The sequence below is a fragment of the Syngnathoides biaculeatus genome, chromosome 17 (genome assembly GCF_019802595.1).
Source record: "Syngnathoides biaculeatus isolate LvHL_M chromosome 17, ASM1980259v1, whole genome shotgun sequence".
In the NCBI taxonomy this organism is placed as follows: domain Eukaryota; kingdom Metazoa; phylum Chordata; class Actinopteri; order Syngnathiformes; family Syngnathidae; genus Syngnathoides; species Syngnathoides biaculeatus.
Genome location: NC_084656.1, coordinates 2,843,490 through 2,862,390, shown reverse-complemented (window position 1 = coordinate 2,862,390; position 18,901 = coordinate 2,843,490). Strand labels below are relative to the sequence as shown.

Sequence of the window (18,901 nt, the reverse complement as noted above, 5' to 3'; positions counted from 1 at the left end):
CAGCTTGCATAGAGCACGCCTGGAATGATTTTTCCCAACATACAGTGTTATTTTGTGTGTTTGTTGTGTTGGTGCAACTTAGTTTCATGGTATACTAATGTTAATGTTTATAACAGGGATGAGAATGACCAATTTGGAAAAAGACTGAAAATGTCTGTCAATGGGGGGAGTGAGTTTCCTCCTGGATATTTTTTGCTCCTATCGGAACACAGAGTGCACAGCACTTTGCCAGGAATGTCCACTTTTTGTATGTGTTCGGTTAGACATGTTGATACCGTTTTAGGTCCTATCTGCACGGTTACACTTTTTTGAAGCCATGACCGTCTGAAACAGTTTTTGATTCCAGCATCCTTGTCAATTGCCCTCGCTCGATCTTCATCCTTTTTTCTAACATTTTCGCCATCGTAAAACTTTGAACACCGTCGCTCAGATGGCGCTATCTAAGGCCCACGCGCCATTACTTGTCTAACCAACAAGTTACACTGCGATTTCTGAGAACCGAGAACACATGTACATGGCAATGGTGAAACTCAATTAACCACTAACACGATTGGATCGTTATACTGTATAACTCTGTTGTCCAATCGAGTAATCTGCCGCAAACTAGTTTTAATATTTATGTCGCAAAATGCAAATATTTACACTACCGAGCAAGTTAGAATGGCATATGATAGTCGTGCTTGTGCTAGCACTACGCTGAACTTGCAGCTCGGAGCCCACCACCGAGAGGCAGGCGCACGATACCCTACCCCCTGAAATTTTCTCAACAGATTTGCGCTTATCTCGAGAATGGTCATTTTGGTCTGAAAAAGTTAGAAATCCGCCGATCGGCAGAAAATTCTCTCTGTTTAAGGAGATCTGGGTGTGTCTCTCCAATGGAGTGCATCAAATAAGTGTATGCAGTGTTGTGGTATCGTGCAGCCAGTAATTACTGACACTATCAAATACTTTCGCAATAAATAAATAGAAATCTGAATGATTCCCAAGGCTTTTGGGAAAATGCTATATGGACTCAGATGAAAGTTGAGCTTTTTGGAAGATGTGTCTTGTGCTATGATTGATGGAAGCATGACTTTGGGTCTTTACAGCAAATGATGGGGAATGTTCAGCCATCATTTTGAGATTTCACAATGAAGGGAACTTGGGTTCTGCAGCAGGGTAAAAATACAAGACACCTACAAGCCAAATTCTGAATGGAAAAAAAAAAAGCAAAATGGAGTGGCCTAGTCAAAATTCAATTGAAGCAGAACTGGAGGTGGCAGAAATGAAGATGCTGAGGTTCACGCTCGGAGTGACCAGGTTGGATAGGATTAGAAATGAGCTCATTAGAGGGACAGCCAAAGTTGGATGTTTTGGAGACAAGATTCGAGAGAGCAGACTTCGATGGTTTGGACATGTTCAGAGGCGAGAGAGTGATTATATTGGCAGAAGGATGCTGAGGATGGAGCTGTCAGGCAAAAGAGCGAGAGGAAGACCAAAGAGAAGGTTTATGGATGTGGTGAGGGAAGACATGAGGGCAGTTGGGGTTAGAGAGGAAGACGCAGGAGATAGGCTAAGATGGCAAAAGATGACACGCTGTGGCGACCCCTAACGGGACAAGCCGAAAGGAAAAGAAGAAGGGGTGTTAGAAAACTACATGACCACAGTTTTCCTCTGACAATGCAACAATTCTCTTTCGCACAGTCTTCACTACAGTACAGTACATTCGTCCATCCGTCACTGGCAGTACAATACAACAGAATAAAACTGCACAATTTTGAGTGTCATTTTTGTGAACAACCAAAGGCAGAGTACAAGCGCTACGTAAGGTAATAGAAGAGGAAACCTACATACGTTGTGCGCAGAATTTTTTTTTCCCTATCAAAACCCATAGACAGAAATAAAGTAAATCTTTTTCTTTCCTTTCAAAACATTTTCTTAAAGGCAAAGTTTGCGATTTAAAACAAAAACACTGTCAAGCTGTTTAAAATGTCTGTTTGACATGACAGTAGAATATGATCATAACGATGTTTTGAAAAGTCACAGCTCTCTGGTCCCATCTAATGCCTCTTATTTACCTTGTAATAATTATGTTACCACTGGGACAGCAGGGTTAAGAATAACCAATCATAGCGTGTCGTGAAATGAGATGACCAAATCTATTTTTCATTTGCACACGGCCGCTGTACACGCAGAGAGATACTGCAGCATCTTGTAGATTATTATTGTTTCAGTACCGCATTATTTAATTCCACTTCTCAAATAAATATTAAAGAAATGGGACAGCTCTTTATTTCAAAGGGTAAACATATACCGTACAGTATATTAGTGGTGTGTGTCCTATACGTGAGCTTGGAAAACCACTATGTACATTATGTTACTGTTTTCACAGAGTCATCAAGTGAGTTGATCACCTTTTTTATTTTTCATCGATTGTACATTCAGAAAATACACCAAATTGGGAACATTGAAGGTAGAGCTTCATTGAAATATTGCAGTTTGAAAACTGTTTATTTCCCGTTTAGGTAAAGGAATTGAATTGGTAGGTTACATCTTGTTTTAGCAGTCTTTTTTTTTTCCCTTCCAAGTACTTCTACTGAAGTGTGAGTATTTCTGCCACATCTGGTGAAAATAGTGTAATATATTTTTATTTTCATTGTGAAAGGCACTCAAAAACATTTAGATAATGATGATTAATTTGTGTTAGTTTGAGATAGTTACGTACAATGAAAACAATTTATTATTCAGATAAAGACTGTGACCAATTTTACAAAAACATCATAACACAAATCAGGCTAATTGCAAAAAATGCTTAGTGTAAAATACCTGTTACTTTCCCAATTGGTATAGACCGCTGCCATGCTCAATGACACTTCGAAATCCAATGTGTATTTCCAGTATACTTGTAACACCAAGTCCTTCGATACATCACAGCTGAGTGGGGAAAAAGACAAAATACATACACCCTGGACTGGTCGTCATTCTATGATTGGGCACATAAAGTGACAGACAACTATTCACACTCACTTTGCCAGCACAGTAGTCAAGCGGATAAAGCACTCAGTGACTCCTACAAAGTCATGGAAATGTAATTTGCCATTGTGTGGAAAAGCAAGTCCTAGTTGTAATTAAAAAGCAAAATCATTAGACTTTATAGACTACTGGCGAAAAAAGAAAAAAAGTGAACATACAATCATCATCATAGTGTAAAAGTCAGTCATTCTTCAGGGAGATTATCCTGTTGTGTCTGGAAGTGAATATTATTTGTGAATCAATTTTAGATACGTGGAAATGGGAGCAACAGTGAGTGGAAAGGAAAAATAATTTGCAGAACATCTATTAGAGGAATGGCAACAGGCCATCTTTCTCTCCGCATCCTTGTAGATTACGATCTGGTTTGGTGTTTGTTTTTTTACAGTGCTAATGTAATCAGTATCATAAAATCCATCCATCTTCTTAGACGGTTTATCCTCACAAGGGTTGCGGGACTGCTGGAGCCTATCCCAGCAGTCAACGGGCAGGAGGCAGGGTACACCATTGTGTGGTTGTCAGCCAATAACAGGGCACATAGAGACAAACAGCCACACTCACAATCACACCCAAAGGCAATTTAGAGTGTCCAATTAATGTTGCATGTTTTTGGGATGTGGGAGGAAACTGGAGTGCCCAGTGAAAACCCGCACAGGCACAGGGAGAACATGCAAAATCCACACAGGCGGGTCTGGGATGAAACCTGGGACCTCAGAACTGTGAGGCCAACGCTTCCCAGCTGAGCCACCGTGCTGCCAGGATCATAACATCTTCAGCACAAATAAGGCCTGGTACACATGGGATTTTTGAAATCGTGAAAGCAATTTTATTTGCCACAGACTGCACACATTAAATCTTTGAAAAATCAGGCATTTAGCTATTTTGGTCACATTGTGCAGCTTGGACTAAATGTGTATAATGGGCTTTAGTTGGTCCGGCATGGCGTATCAATCTGCACTTGGGCTGGATAGTGTGCTGTGTGCCCTGGAATGTGCATAATTGATAAACGGGCTCCAGAAAAAGTCCACCAGAAGACCATCATTCTGTCATCTTATCATGGCCATGCCATGCCTTGACATTGTAGATAGTACTGGTACATACTGAGCTGCCAACCTCTGAAAGTTTAATTTGTCAAGGATTTCCAGATTTAAAAATCAGGGTTAGGCACTTTTAACCTGCAGGGCGTCGGTGGAAACTCAGCAACTGTGGGTTGAAGACAAAGAAGAGGAGGGGAAAGCGGATTCGTCAGCAGAAGAAGAAGAGGAATGCACAGAGCCTTCAACTGAGTGTAGGGACTTTGAATGTTGGGACTATGACAGGAAAAGCTCAGGAGTTGGTTGACATGATGATTAGGAGATACAGGTTGATACAGGGAATCCTCGGGTTAAGACTGTCTCGACCTAAGATGTTTCAACTTCACAACGCCCATACCAGTCCGCCATTTTGTCTGGCTAATGCTTGTCCGTGTTTGTGCGCCAGGAGTATCTTTGCATTTTTTGCCCTCCTTTTTAGACATCGCCCCAAAGAAGCTGTGACTTTTAGCAATGCTTCTCCATCCAAAAGAGAATCCATTACCATGGAAATGAAGCTCAAGATCATAAAAAGATTGGAGAAAGGAGAGACACCAACACCACTAAGGCCTCATTCGGTCGACCGCGGTGAAAATTATTAAAGATGAAGACTGTATTTTAGAGCATGTGATGAAGGGTTCTATTCCTCAGTCGGATACAAATATCACAAAACAAGGTTCTTTGATACTTGTCGATATGAAGAGGACAGCAGACCAGGTTCCTTCGCAAAAGCTAAGCACAGCCTCCCCTTCTTCTTCTTCTCCATCCACCTCTCAGCAGTAATGCGAAGTACATCATCCTGTTTATTTCAATGCATTTGTTTTTTTATACAAAGTATTTTAATGTAAATTCTGTCTTTAATGGTGAAATCCGACTTGAGTCGAAATTAAACTTATGTCGCTACTCTAGGAACGGATCTTAGTCGTAGACTGAGGACTCCCTGTATATTGTGGATGCCAGAGAGCAGGTGGAAAGGTAATAAGACGTGAAGCTTAGGGGCAGGGTTTAAATTATTTTACCATGGAGGATATGGGAAGAGAAATGGAGTAGGGATTATTTTAAAGGAAAAGCTGGTGAAGAATGTCTCTGTGGTGAAGAGTATCAGATCGCACGATGAGGGTGAAATTTGAAATTGAGGGTGTTATGTATAATGTGATTATCAGCTATACCCCACAGGTAGGATGTGACCTAGAATTGAAAGAAATTCTGGAAGGAACTAGATGAAGTAGTTCTGAGCATCCCAGACACAGAGAAAGTTGTGGTTGGTGCAGATTGTAATGGACATGTTGGTGAAGGAAACAGGGGCGATGAAGAAGGGATGGGGAAGTACGGCATCCAGGAAAGGAACTTTGAGGGACAGATGGTGGTGGACTTTCCAAAAAGGATGTAACAGTCAATAGTGTACAGTTTTTCCAGAAGAGGCAGGAACAAAGGGTGACTTACAAGACCGGAGGTAGAAGCACGCAGGTGGATTATATTTTGTGGAGATGATGTAATCTGAAGGAGGTTACTGACTGTAAGGTAGTGGTAGGGGAGAGTGTAGCTTGATAGCATAGGATGGTGGTGTGTAAAATGACTCTGGTGGTGGGGAGGAAGATTAAGAAGATAAAGGTAGAGCAGAGAACCATGTGTTGGAAGCTGAGAAATGAAGAATATTGTGCGGACTTCTGGGAACAGGCTCTTAGTGGACAGGATAATCTCCCAGAAGACTGGACGACTACAGCCAAGGTGATCAGAGACAGGTAGGAGAGTACCTGGTGTTTCTTCTGGTAAGAAAGGCAAGAAGGATACTTGGTTGTGAAACCCCAAAATACAGGAAGTCATACAAGGAAAGAGGATAGCAAAGAAGAAGTGGGACACTGAGAGGACTGAGGAGAGGCGAAAGGAATACCTTGAGATGCGACATAGGTCAAAGGTAGAGGTGGCCAAGGCGAAACAAGAGGCATATGATGACATGTACACCAGGTTGGACACGAAAGAAGGAGAAAAGGATCTCTACAGGTTGTCCAGACAGAAGGATAGAGATGGGAAGGATGTGTGGCAGGTAAGGGTGATTAAGAATCGAGGTGGAAATGTGTTGACTGGTGCCAGTAGTGTGGTAAATTGAGGGAGAGAATAGTTTGAGAAATTGATGAATAGAGAAAATGAGAAAAAGGGAAGAGTAGAAGAGACTAATGTGATGGGCCAGGAAGTGGCAATGATTCGTAAGGGGGGGGGAGTTAGAAAGGCACTTAAGAGGAAGAAAAATGGAAAAGCAGTCAGTCCTGGTGACAAACAAGACGAGGTTGAGAAGCGATTTGGAGATGTGGCTGTGGAGTTTTTGATCAACTTGTTCAACAGAAAACTAGCGGGCGAGAAGATGCTTGAAGAATGGAGGAAAAGTGTGCTCGTTCCCATTTTTAAGAACGAAACTATTTGCAGAGCTGTCGGAACTATAGAAGAATAAAGTTGACAAGCCACACAAATTATGGGAAAGAGTAGTGAAGGCTAGACACAGAACAGAAGTAAGTATCTGCGAGCAACAGTATGGTTTCATGCCTAGAAAGAGTACTACAGGTGTATTATTTGCCCTGAGGATGCTAGTGCAAAGGTACAGAGAAAGTCAGAAGGAGTTACATTGTGTCTGTGGATCTAGAGAAAGCTATGACAGAGTACTAAGGAAGAAGGAGGAACTGTGGTACTGCTTGCGTAAGTTTGGTGTGGCGGAGAAATATGTGATAATACAGGACATGTATGAGGGTAGCATAACAGTGGTGAGGTGGAACTGCATCAGGGATCAGCTCTGAGCCCCTTCTTGTTTGCTGTGGCAATGGATATGGTGAAGGATGAGGTTAGACTGGAATCCCCTTGGACCATGATGTTCGCAGATGACATTGTGATTTGCACTTAAAGCAGGGAGCAGGTGGAGGAACAACTATAAAGATGGAGGCATGCAATGGAAAGGAGAGGAATGAAGATTAGCTGAAGTTAAACAGAATATACGTGCATGAATATTAGGGGTGGAGGGGGAAGATTGAGGCTACAGGGAGATGAGATCGGGAGGGTGGACGACTTCAAATACTTTGGGTGTGGTAAGGAAGTGTAAAAAAACGGGTACAAACAGGTTGGAAAAGCTGGTGGAAGGGGTCAGCTACATTATGTGACAGAAGAATCTCTGCTAGGATGAAGGGCAAAAAAACAGTAGTGAGGCCGGCCTTGATGTACGGATTAGAGACGGTGGCACTGAAGAGACAACAGGAAGCGGCACTAGAGCTGGCAGAAATGAAGGTGTTGAGTTTCTCTCGAGGAATGAGCAGGTTGGATAGGATTCGAAATTAGCTCATGAGAGAGACAGCCAAAGTTGGATGTTTTGGAGACAAGGTTTAAAAGGACAAACTTCAATGGTTTGGACATGTCCAGAGGCAAGATAGAGTGAGTATATTGGTAGAAAGGTGCTGACGATGGAGCTACTGGGCAAAAGAGTGTGAGGAACACCAAAGAGAAGGTTGATGGATGTTGTGAGGGAAGACATAAGGGTAGTTGGTGTTAGAGGAAGATGCAGGGAATAGGTGCAAATGGAAAAAGTTGACGCGGTGTGGTGACCCCTGACGGGACAAGCCAAAAGGAAAAGAACCCTTTCTGTAACAACATAACCATATCTGGCTCTTTTGATAGTTGCATGTGGCTTGCAGAGGCCTCATCACAACATACTGTAGAATGTCATTTCTGTCGCATAGACAACGCAAACGAGCAGAAACAGTTTGTCCTAGTGGGGTTGCTGTAGTTTGCAGTCGGAGTCAGTGTGCAGATGGGTCGAATGCAGATCAGGTGCAACAATTAATTGTGTAAAATGATCGCTCAAAGGAAAAAAAAAAAAAAAAGAGGAGTTCTACAGTTTTTGGTAAGACTGGACAGCCATTCAGGGATGGGGGTGTATGCCAAACCATTCGTGCTTGATGTTGCCGAACCTTTTGACAACTTTTTGCAAAAAGACAAGATAGTCAAACACGCCTTTGTCGGCAAGAACTGCTCACCATCGTAACCATCATGATGGCAGATCAAATTGAACCACATTAACAATTAACTGATGGAAGTCTCAACGCCTGCATGAAGCTTAATCTAATGACACAAAACAGACTATAAACCATCAGCAAACCATGCAACACTAGAAGTCGCGTAAATGGTAAGAAGTACTTTTGTCATTATTGGTTAGCAATAGCGTAACAATGTTATTTAAAAGAATTCAGAGACTTATTGTACTCTGAAAGTGTTCGTCCTACATAAATGCGTAAATACACCTGTATTTAGTTTTTAATATATTACATGGCTCTTTTGAAATTACATTTTCAAATATTTGGCATTTATGGCTCTCAGTCGAAAAGGTTCCTGACCTCTGACATAGATGTTCGATAACATTTGACAACTCTGAGATATAACGACATCGCAGCCATTCATAGAATTGTATTACTATACAGAGCAGTGGCGTGCAAATTGCCTTCTGCACACTTATTATTTTGGGGATGACCCAGGCAACCAAAGGTCTGTGTGTTTAAGTGTGCGTGTGCGTGTGTGTGTGTATGTGTGTGTGTGTGTGTGTGGTGGTGGTGGTGGTGGTGGTGGTGGTGGGGGGGGGGGTTGATCTTTCCACTGTTTGAGAAGTGATGAGGAGACTGAAGGGTCTGAATACCTGGGACCACCACCCCCTCCACTCCTCCTGATGCTTGTGATAAAAACTTGGATTTTGCGTCATTTGTGTATAATTCTGAATCCAATCCATAACATAAGAATTTGATTCAACTGATCACTCTTACATGAAGATGTCCTCAATGCATTAAATTCCATAAAGGATTTTCACTGAAATATGTTCCCATTATTTTTTTTTAAAGTATTGCTCTGCGCAGCTAAAATAAAACACAGCATAGTATTTGCAGTAACCATTGAAATCCAGGACTTGAAATGGGCATGCAACATTAACACGGGCGCATTATGTGTCATCAAAAGACTACAAGCTGGCCCAAGTTTTTACTGTGGCCTATAACCACCAATCTGTGGCATGTAACTGGCGAGAGATTGACCGTCTGTATGTGTTCTCTGTTCATTGTCATCTCCTGATTGGCACAGGTCCAGTGGCAACATCACCTCCTGAGGCTCCACCTCAGGAAAGCTGGCACTGTTGTGGTTCCATGCAGAGTCCGTAAAGCAAGGCAGTCGTGAGGACGGTTGGGAAACTCTGCTGTTTTCCTGCACTAAAAGGTCTGCATTCTCCTCAGAGCCCAGAAGGGGCTGTGTGGACTCGGAGCGTGAAAAAATAAGCTGCTGAGGTTGGATGCTCGGGCTCTGGCCTTTGTAAGCATTGGACGCCACCACTGAGGAGTACTGAACAGTGCTGGCTGTGGTGTCAGCAATGTCAGCACCCTCATCGCTGTCAGACACACTCTGACGAGGAGAGGACATGCAAGAAGAGCCTCCGATGCCACTGCTGTGCTCTTCAGACAAATACTTGTCCTTTTTGAGAGCCAGGCTAGGTTTGTCTTCCTCAGACACTGATTTTCCATCACTTATGTCCACATCAAGCACACTGATGCCAGACAAACAGCTGTCCTTTGGTGTTTCCGGCTGTGAAAGAACATCAAGAGGCAATGTTAATGCTGCTGCAGAGCAAGATTCTGAAATATATGCAATATACATATTATATTTCATATGAACAAAGGCTGTACGATGCCAATTTAATACAAAGATTAATGCCCTGTTTCCACCAACTGGAACTGTGTGGTTATTGCCCAACTTTTAAACACTCTTTTGTTGAGTTACCAGATGCCTCACATAACATTGAATGTTAACTTTGTACGTTAACTTTCATATTCACATAGAACAGGTAATCTAAAATGTTTGATGTGTGCAACATATTAAAGTATAACATATTAAAGATAAAATGTTTAGTGTCATTTATTGTTTAAAAGGATGATAGAGTTGTTCAACTTTTATTCACATTTGTACGTTTAATTGACTCTTCTTCGTTTCCTTTTGGCTTTTCCCATTAGGGATCTCCACAGCATGCCATTTTTTTTCCATCTAAGCCTATCTCCTGCATCTTCCTCTCTAACACACACTGCCCTTATGTCTTCCCTCACAACATCCATCATCTTTCTCTTTGGTCTTCCTCACACCTTTTTGCCTGGCAACTCCATCCTCAGCACCCTTCTGCCAATTTACTCACTCTCTCACCTCTGGATATGTCCAAACCATCGAAGTCTGCATTCTCGAACCTTGTCTCCAAAATATCCAACTTTGGCTGTCGCTCTAATAAGGTCATTTCTACTCCGATCCAACCTGCTCACTGCTAGCAAGAACCTCAACATCTTCATCTCTGCCATCTCCAGTTCTGCTTCCTGTTGTCTCCTCAGTCCCACAGTCTCTAATATGTACATCATGGCCAGCCTCACCACTGTTTTATAAACTTTGCCCTTCATCCGAGCAGAGACTCTTCTGTCACATAATACACCAAACACCTTCCACCAGCTATTCTAAACTGCTTGGACCCGTTTCTTCACTTCTTTACCACACTCACCATTGCTCTGGATTGTTAATCCCAAGTATTTGAAGTCATCCACACTTGCGCTCTCTTCTCCCTGGAGCCTCACTCTTACCCCTCAACCCTCTCATTCACGCACATATATTTTGGTAAATCTTTATTCCTCTCCTGTACAGTGCATCCATCTATCTTTCTAATTGTTCATCCACCTCCTCCCTGCTTTCACTGCAGATCATAATGTCATCCGCATCTAACCTCATCTGTCAGCCTATCCATTACAACAGCAAATGGGAAGGGGCTCAGAGCTGATCCCTGATGCATGATCCCACCTCCACCTTAAATTCTTCTGTTTCACCTACGGCACACCTCACCACTGTTGTGCTGCCCTCATACACCTCCTGTACTATTCTAACATCTCTGGTACTCTTTCTAGGCATGAAACCATCCTGTTGCTTGCAGATACTTACTTCTGTCCTGAGTCTAGCCTCCATAATTTTTTCCCATAACTTCATTGTGTGGCTCATCTACTTTATTCCTCGATAGTTTCATCTAGTTCCTTCCAGAATTTCTTTCAACACTAGGTCACATCCTACCTGTGGGGCATAGCCCCTAATCACATTATACATACCCTCAATTTCAAATTTCAGCCTCATCACTCGATCTGATCTTCTTTTCACCTCCAACACATTCTTAGCCAGCTCTTCTTTTAAAATAACCCCTACTCATTTCTCTTCCCATCTACTCCATGGGAAAATAATTTAAACCCTGCTCCTAAACTTCTAGCCTTGCTACCTTTCCACCTGCTCTCTTGGATGCATAATATATCAACCTTTCTCCTTATCATCATGTCAACCAACTCCTGAGCTTTTCGTGTCAAATCCGCTTCCCTCCTCTTCTTTGTCTTCGACCCACAATAGCTGAATTTCCAATGACGCCCTGCAGATTAGTGGTGCCGGGGCAGGCGTTGTTAACCCGGGCCATGACCTATCCAGTGTGGTGTTCTTTAAATGAACGCTCATATTTGTTTGGCACAGTTTTACGCTGGATGCCCTTCCTGACACAACCCTCTGCCTTTATCTGGGCTTGGGACCGGCCTACAGATTGCACCGGCTTGTGCCCCCATTGGGCTGCATTGTACGCCTGAATGACTGGCACGACAAAACATTATTTTAAACAATGTTACTTAAAACAAGGCCTGCACAGTTAATGCTTTTAGAATGTCAACAGACACTGGATTATAGCAGTTATTTTTGTGACAGCTCATACTTTTAAAGGATAATCAGGGGACCAGCTTCCAATGGTGCTCTTTCTGGGGTTTGGGATCCAAGGCCAAAAATTCTTCTTGATTCTGCGTGAGAGCAAACAGATGACTATCAATGAGCTGTATTCATAAAAGAGACACAAAGCTGCACATAGTAGCCAGTAGTCGTCCACATTTTCTATTGACAGCCCACGACCAGACCCACTGACTCATGGTCTAAAACAGACCTTTCATTTTGTTGGACACTGAAAACACTTGGGTATGACACCGGAAGAAGAACACTTTTCATTGAAATCCATCCAATTCTCATGTGAGTAAAGTTTTGGGAAGATTTGAATGGCGGGGTGTTTTCTTTTTTTCTTTTGAAACCACGTGTGTCCAATTACGTTGTTTTTTCCAAACAAACACTACTGAATTGTGAAGCTCAGTTTCATGCAATTTATAGTCTTCAATTGACCTACCATGCATGTTTTGGGTATGTGGGAAGAAATCTGAGTAGCCGGAAAAAACCCACACAGAAACGGGGAGAACAAGGCAAACGCCACATAACCGAGACCGAATTTGAACCCGGGTCCTCAGAATTATGAGGCCGATATGCTTACTAGTCAGCCTCATTTCTGCCAAAATAGTCTGTATTAACTGGAAATCAACTAAATATGAAGTCTCACTTCAATTTAATTTACTTCAAGTTTATTTATTCCAATTATTTTTGTTCACTTAAAAATCCCATAGACTTAAAAAATAAAGGAATTGGTCAAATTATTTAGTAGTAAGTATTTCAACATTATGGTTTGAAGCTTTCTGAGAAACAGACAATTTTGAAACGATCTAACAGCAGTAGTGTCTCATGAGTAGGGTTGAGCAAAGAGAATTGAAAAGCGATTGTAACTGCGACTAATGTTCCGATTCTCCATGAATCATTCTAACTTGAAAATTTTGGTTACCAATTTCGATCCCTAAAGTCTGTCCACCCCCAAAAATGAAGTGGTGAAAACCAACGCAGAAGCACCAAAAAACAAGGAAGCGCACAAACGGAGACACGCTTGTGCCCAACGGCAGCGGCGTCAAACAAAAATGTCTTAACTTTGTTAAAATGTCGCGTGAGTGCAATATTTGGAATAAGATTATATTGTGCAGTGGTTTTCACAATGTGGGCACGAAGAGTGCGTTAGGAAGCTGAGGAGTATGTTGTGAAAACATCGCGTGATCTTCCTAAGACAACAGACGCTTTCTGCATAGATTGAAAAAATCCATAAGAAAGTTTCTTCTTGTTAGTTTGTTTGTTCTGAATGACTGCCGGAGACAAATGCCTTGTGTGGTGTTACATACTTGGCCATCCAAGCCAATCCTAAAGTTCTGATCCTAAGTACCTTCTTTATAAGATCTAATCTAAGATCAAATTAATCTCTTTAAAGACATGCAAGCAATGCTTTACTTACACATCTTTTTTGTAGATGCACAGAAAAATGGTTACGAGAACCACAAACATAAAGGTCAGACTCACTCCAACAACAATCATCTCCATCTCCCCTGGTGCTGTGGGAAAAATAGAAGACGTCAGGACAATTCTGCCACACAATCAACAACTGCAATGAGCTACTACCATGGTCACCTACAATCTATTTTTTTAAAAAAGTAAATGTGTAACTTCAAAATACAGAAATATAAAATGCTACTTCATCAAATAACAGTTGTGGTTCATTGTTGGTGTTGTATTTTTTTCTGTGCAAAATATTCTTCTAAACTGACATGGCAGCGTCGATTAAGTTTGAGAACAGAAGCCACGATGAAACATCGCGGGGCCTGATGGCAGCCCCCGGCAATCGTGCTACCTCGTACTTTTAAAAGTCTGCAGCCTTTGTCGACATGCTAATGGCTATACCTATTACATTAGTCAGTACGTAATGCTATATTTTATGGAATGTGAACACATGTGCATCATAGGCTGCTTGCTGTCACATTTGTATTTGCATTTTTGGGCAAATGATTCCATAATTGCAAATTTATGTGAAACGGGAAATGTCGCACTGTTTTTCTGTTCCCAACTGAGGAAATTCGGTGGGATGATTGTTTGAAATGGATCTCGTCATATTGAGGTTTTAAGTTTATTTCTTTGTTGCAACTTCATAGAAATTTGACTTAGCTTATTGGCGTGAGCAGGATGGCTGCGTTCATCAGGCTTCAATCCAAAATGTTCATCGAGGTAGCATTCAGCTATGGAACTAATTCCATTAATGTCCCTCAATTTTCTGGTCACCAGCTCACTTAGCTTCGTGTACGTGAGTGCCCGTGGTTGAAAAGCAGCTACCTTCCTTTTGTTTTGTTTTTTGTTTTGTAATTTTGTTGACACGATCGGACAATCAAACATGATGTCAACAGTGTGAGCTGGGTCACTGCCCGTTCACTAACTGCTCGGCTTGGAGAACATAAAATGTTTTATGTGGGCATTTACTGTCGAGGAAGTTCCCCCCCCCCAATCACTGGGCACCTGAGCGCACTCTTCCCCCCCCCCCCCCGAAATATTACACCCTAAGTACGCAGCACAACGTGGGGTACACCAAAATGGTGCGGGGCTGGCTCATGCATTAGGGCAGTTGACAATGATCTACAGTCGCTTAGCCAATCGGGATGCAGCACACACGCGGGTTTCCCTTTCCGAATCACAATACAGAATACTATGTACATTCCTACACTGTAAAAAAAAAAAAAAAAAAAAGTCTGCTACAATGTAAGAAATTACACACAAACACAAAAAAATCTGTGTAATGGCGAGGTCGCTTAAAGTGAACCATGTTATAGCGAAAGAACACTGTATTCAGTTCTTCAGCTGTGATGAATGAAATTGAGAGTTGGAAATTAGTCCACTCAAGTAAAGTTGAGCCACGCTATTAGTTAGTATTGTGGGCACTACCCAGTGTTGGGGAGTAACTAATTACTGTACATGTCATAATATAACTATTTAATTTTGAAAAATAAGTAATCATTCAATTTAAGTTATATTTTAAAGATTTTTATTTCCATATCAATTCCTCCTTCCAAGCTGACACTTGTGGCTGGCTCTTTCTAGTCTTGTGCCATTCTGCTGTGGTGTCAAACTGTGGGCCGGGAGGGGCTGCTCTCCTTTTCTCTGTGGTCTTCCAGGCCCACAGGAGTGTAACCTCTTACTTCACTCAGCACATTTTTTTGTTACTCGCACTGTACACATATATATTTCTCACAATGGGCACCTTCACATTTCATTAAAGCTTATGGAAGGTGTTCAATTTACCATTTGTTAATATTTGACAGTTTTTTTATGCTGAATTCGAATCTGAAATCCGTTATGAAGGAAACATTTTTATTTTTCGATTAACGGTAAAAAATGATTGTACATTGCTGGATCCACCGCAAAAAGATGGTTACGGGGCGGAAAGAGCAGATTAGGGGCATGACGTCACACGTAGTGCTCCACTTCATGGGGCCCTTCGACAACAATGCGAGAACGACGATGGGGTTCCCAGTAATGGTAATAATGGTTACCAGTCAAGGACCTGATAAGCATTCATCACATTTCTCTTGGCTGAACTCCTTGGGCCTGCGCTGCCGCCCCCACTTTCAATTGTTGAGTTACGGGGAGATGGGGTTGCACCATGCTTTTGGGTCTACGCTATCATCTCCTCTCTCCTGGTGCCCTTACTCCTTATTGGTCATGGGGGATCTGAATGTGGACTCAGTTTTGGTGGACTGACTTATTTTTCCCCCACCTCCTGATTAGCTTCTGCATTGGGTCCTGTTAGTGGTAGGGTCCATATTCTTTTCAGTAATGGTGGGGCACGCTCGGTGGAGTGTGGTCATCCTTTACCTGTACGCCTCCTTTTGGGACTTGTCAGGGCGTCTTGGTTGGGCTGGGGGGGTGGAGACTCTTGGTAAATGTTCCGGCCTATCAACTCCTGACAGTTGAATAACAAGCATGTGATGTCGTGGTCTTTCACTAATAAGCGCCATAGACATAGTATAGGCTTGATTTATTTCTGATGGGACAACTTAAGTTATATTAAGATATCAACTCACAGGTTCTTATAGGTGTGTGGACACAATAAAGCATACCAGCGCACCATTCATCAGTAGCACATCTTTGCTCATTTCCCATATTTTGTTACTCTGTCGTGCCCTAACTTTGTCTATCCTCTCTCATGTTGTCTTATTGGTTCGTTTTTGCATGGATGTTGTCAATACCCCCTATTGTTAGTGTGACAACTAATCAGACTCACCAAATTTCGGGGTGATAAATGAGTGCCTTGTGCCATCAGTTGAGCCTCTAATGGTGGAGGCACTAATCCAAGCATCATACTTGGTGTTGGCCGACAGCGAAGTTAGCACGTATGAGGTGACGGAAGCTGGTACTGTGATATCTGTAAATGAGGGAAAACAGATTTGATGGCAGATTTTAATTACATATACACTCCCCTAAAAAAAAAGAAATGGGTTGATGTAAGAGTATGATAAATTATTTTCAACTGAAAGCAATACACAACATATATACTGTAAAACTGCGCATATTTGCAGTTTGGAATTTGGAGATTATTCTGGGAACCTACCCTTCGACATGTTCTGAAAAATCCCATCCTCGCTAATTCGGTGTGCTAAACCAAAGCATTAAAACAATTAACTTGGCGCCACCTGGTAGCGTATCGGTCCCACTATGAGGTTTAATTTATTATTTTTGTTTTCTTCTGAATTTAGAAGATCCTGCTTTGTTGACTGTGCTTGAACTTCTGCACCATCAAACGTGAAATTGAATGTGTCTGCTTCCCTCTCAATGGAGATGCAACAGACTTTGAATCAGTCGGCTGTGAAGCTCTACATTTACAGGTTGATCTACGTTCCTACTCTCACCTATGGTCACAAGCTGTGGGTTCATGACTGAAAGAAATAGATCCCGAATACCAGCACCAGAAATCAGTTTCCTCCTTAGCGTGTCCGGACTCTCTCTTAAGAGATAGGGTGAGAAGCTCAGTCATCTGGGATGGGCTCAGAGTCAAGCCGCTGCTCCTCCATTGAGAGGAGCCAGATGAGGTGGCTGGGGAGTTTGAGTCGGACTCCTTCCCAGAGATGTTCCGGGGACGGGGCACGGAAGGAGACCTAAAGGACGACCCAGGACATGTTGGAGACACTATGTCTCTCAGCTGGCCTGGCAACTACTAGGGGTCCCCCTGGAAGAGATGCATGAAGTGGCTGGGGAGAGGTAAGTCTGGGCATACCTGCTAAAGCTATTGCCCCCGCGACCCAGCCTCAGCTAGGTGGTAGAAGATGGATGGGTGTCAATAATTGACAGATTTTTGCAATTTACAGCAGCTATTCCCCCTGAATAGCACAGGTTCACAGTTATGAAAATTGTTTCAATTCTCAAGGCCAAATTAATGTTAGCAAAAGTATTGGAACAGACCTCATTCTTCCTTCGTGGTGGTTTTCAGTTGTTTTTCTTCAGGTGTTCTCTTCGGCTTCCTCTTAACCAAGTAAAATGCATGCTATATAGTGTAGTTTTGGGAGTAACTCCCTGAAGTCTCCTCCTCTCGGTCTCATCCACAGTGTGATTTAAATTATAAAATCTATATGCGTATAACAAACAACTATATGTAATTATGAAAAAAAAAAACATTTGCCTTAAGAAAGTCTTTCAATTAATGCTAAACAATGACCCTCACAAGACAGCAATGCTGCTTAAATGTTCATTATTTTAAAGTGGAACCTTGGAGTTCAAAGGACTAGGGGTTGTAAGAATTGGATTTCAAACACCCCCCCCCAAAAAAAAAAAAAAATTTAAAAATTTATTATTTCCTTTTGGGAAAAAAAATGAGGTTGACCAAATTAGAACATTTCACAAGAACGAATTACAAGTTTGAACTGATGTTTCACTGTATATAGATATTGACTTATTTATTTTAAAGGGTGTTTTAAAAAGTATGTTACCATATTTTCCGCACTATAAGGCGCACTTAAGAGTCTTGAGTTTTCTCAAAAATCAATGCTGCACCTTTTAATCTGATACGCCTTATGTGTGCGTTGAGTTCCAAAATCTTGAAAAATGTTGTCCGACTTTGAGAAGCACTTTGCTTGATTAACTGTCAGAGCATTTTTCGCTCACATAATACGTAAACTAAGTACGTGTACCTATGTCACGGTATGATACAAACCAACATTTGTTTGTCTAAATACCCCCGAAAATGGCACAATCTTAAACTAGAAAACCATTAAACATTAAAGAATGCATCGTTCGGATGTGGAGGAATCAAGAAAATTAACTCGCAAAATAAGGAGACAAAAGAGAGTTTCCGAGGAGAAAAAAAGTCAGGTGGCCACAGTTAGAAGACGTACTTGAACAATAGATTATTGAATAAAGAACGGGGGGAGAATGTCTCTACAGTCGCCATTGACTGAAGGCCATAATGATAGCACAAGACGTGAAGATTGAAAACTTTCAAGGAGGTCGCTGTTGGTGCTTTCATTTTATGAAAGGTGTCATCATTCCATCCGCACAAGGACTACTGCGGTGCAACCAGTGGATTACTGAGAAAAGATTGATTAAAAAAATAATGTTAATGTATTGAGGCAGCTGTATTGCGTTAGCCTCACAGTTCTGAGGACTGGGGTTCAAATCCCGGCCTCCCCCTGTGTGGAGTTTGCATGGCCTCCGGAAACTCCTCCATCATCCCAAAAACATGCATTACTTGGAGATTCTAAATTGCCTTTAGTTGTGATAGTGGGTGCAACTGTTGTTTGTCTCCATGTGCCATGGGATTGGCTGGCAGCCAGTTCAGGGTGTACCCCGCCTCCTGCCCGATGACAGCTGGCATAGGCATTCCAGTGACCCTTGTGAGGACAAGTAGCTCATAAAATTGATGGATGGGTGTTAGTGTATTGTTATGTAGTACAATAAACTTGAAACTTGGTTTTCTTTTGTAGACCGTATGTTTTAGTATGCATGCTACAATACGGTGCGCCTTATGTATGTGTTAAATACGGAAATAGACCTTACAATTAAGATTGTGCTTTATAATCCACTGCGCTTTA

The 18,901-nt window shown here is 42.0% G+C and overlaps 1 protein-coding gene across 1 annotated transcript in view; it reads right to left on the bottom strand.

Annotated features, from left to right (window-relative positions):
• Positions 1 to 2,384: 2,384 nt before the first annotated feature.
• il6st (interleukin 6 cytokine family signal transduce) overlaps positions 2,385 to 18,901 on the bottom strand; it is a 57,971-nt gene continuing 41,454 nt past the window's right edge. Inside the window, exons 13-16 of the mRNA XM_061801858.1 lie at positions 16,102 to 16,242; positions 13,291 to 13,387; positions 11,857 to 11,938; positions 2,385 to 9,674 (exon numbers count right to left, since the gene is read on the bottom strand). Coding sequence (XP_061657842.1) covers positions 9,081 to 9,674; positions 11,857 to 11,938; positions 13,291 to 13,387; positions 16,102 to 16,242 — 914 coding nt within the window. The 3' untranslated portion in view covers positions 2,385 to 9,080. The remainder of the gene's footprint in view (positions 9,675 to 11,856; positions 11,939 to 13,290; positions 13,388 to 16,101; positions 16,243 to 18,901) is intronic.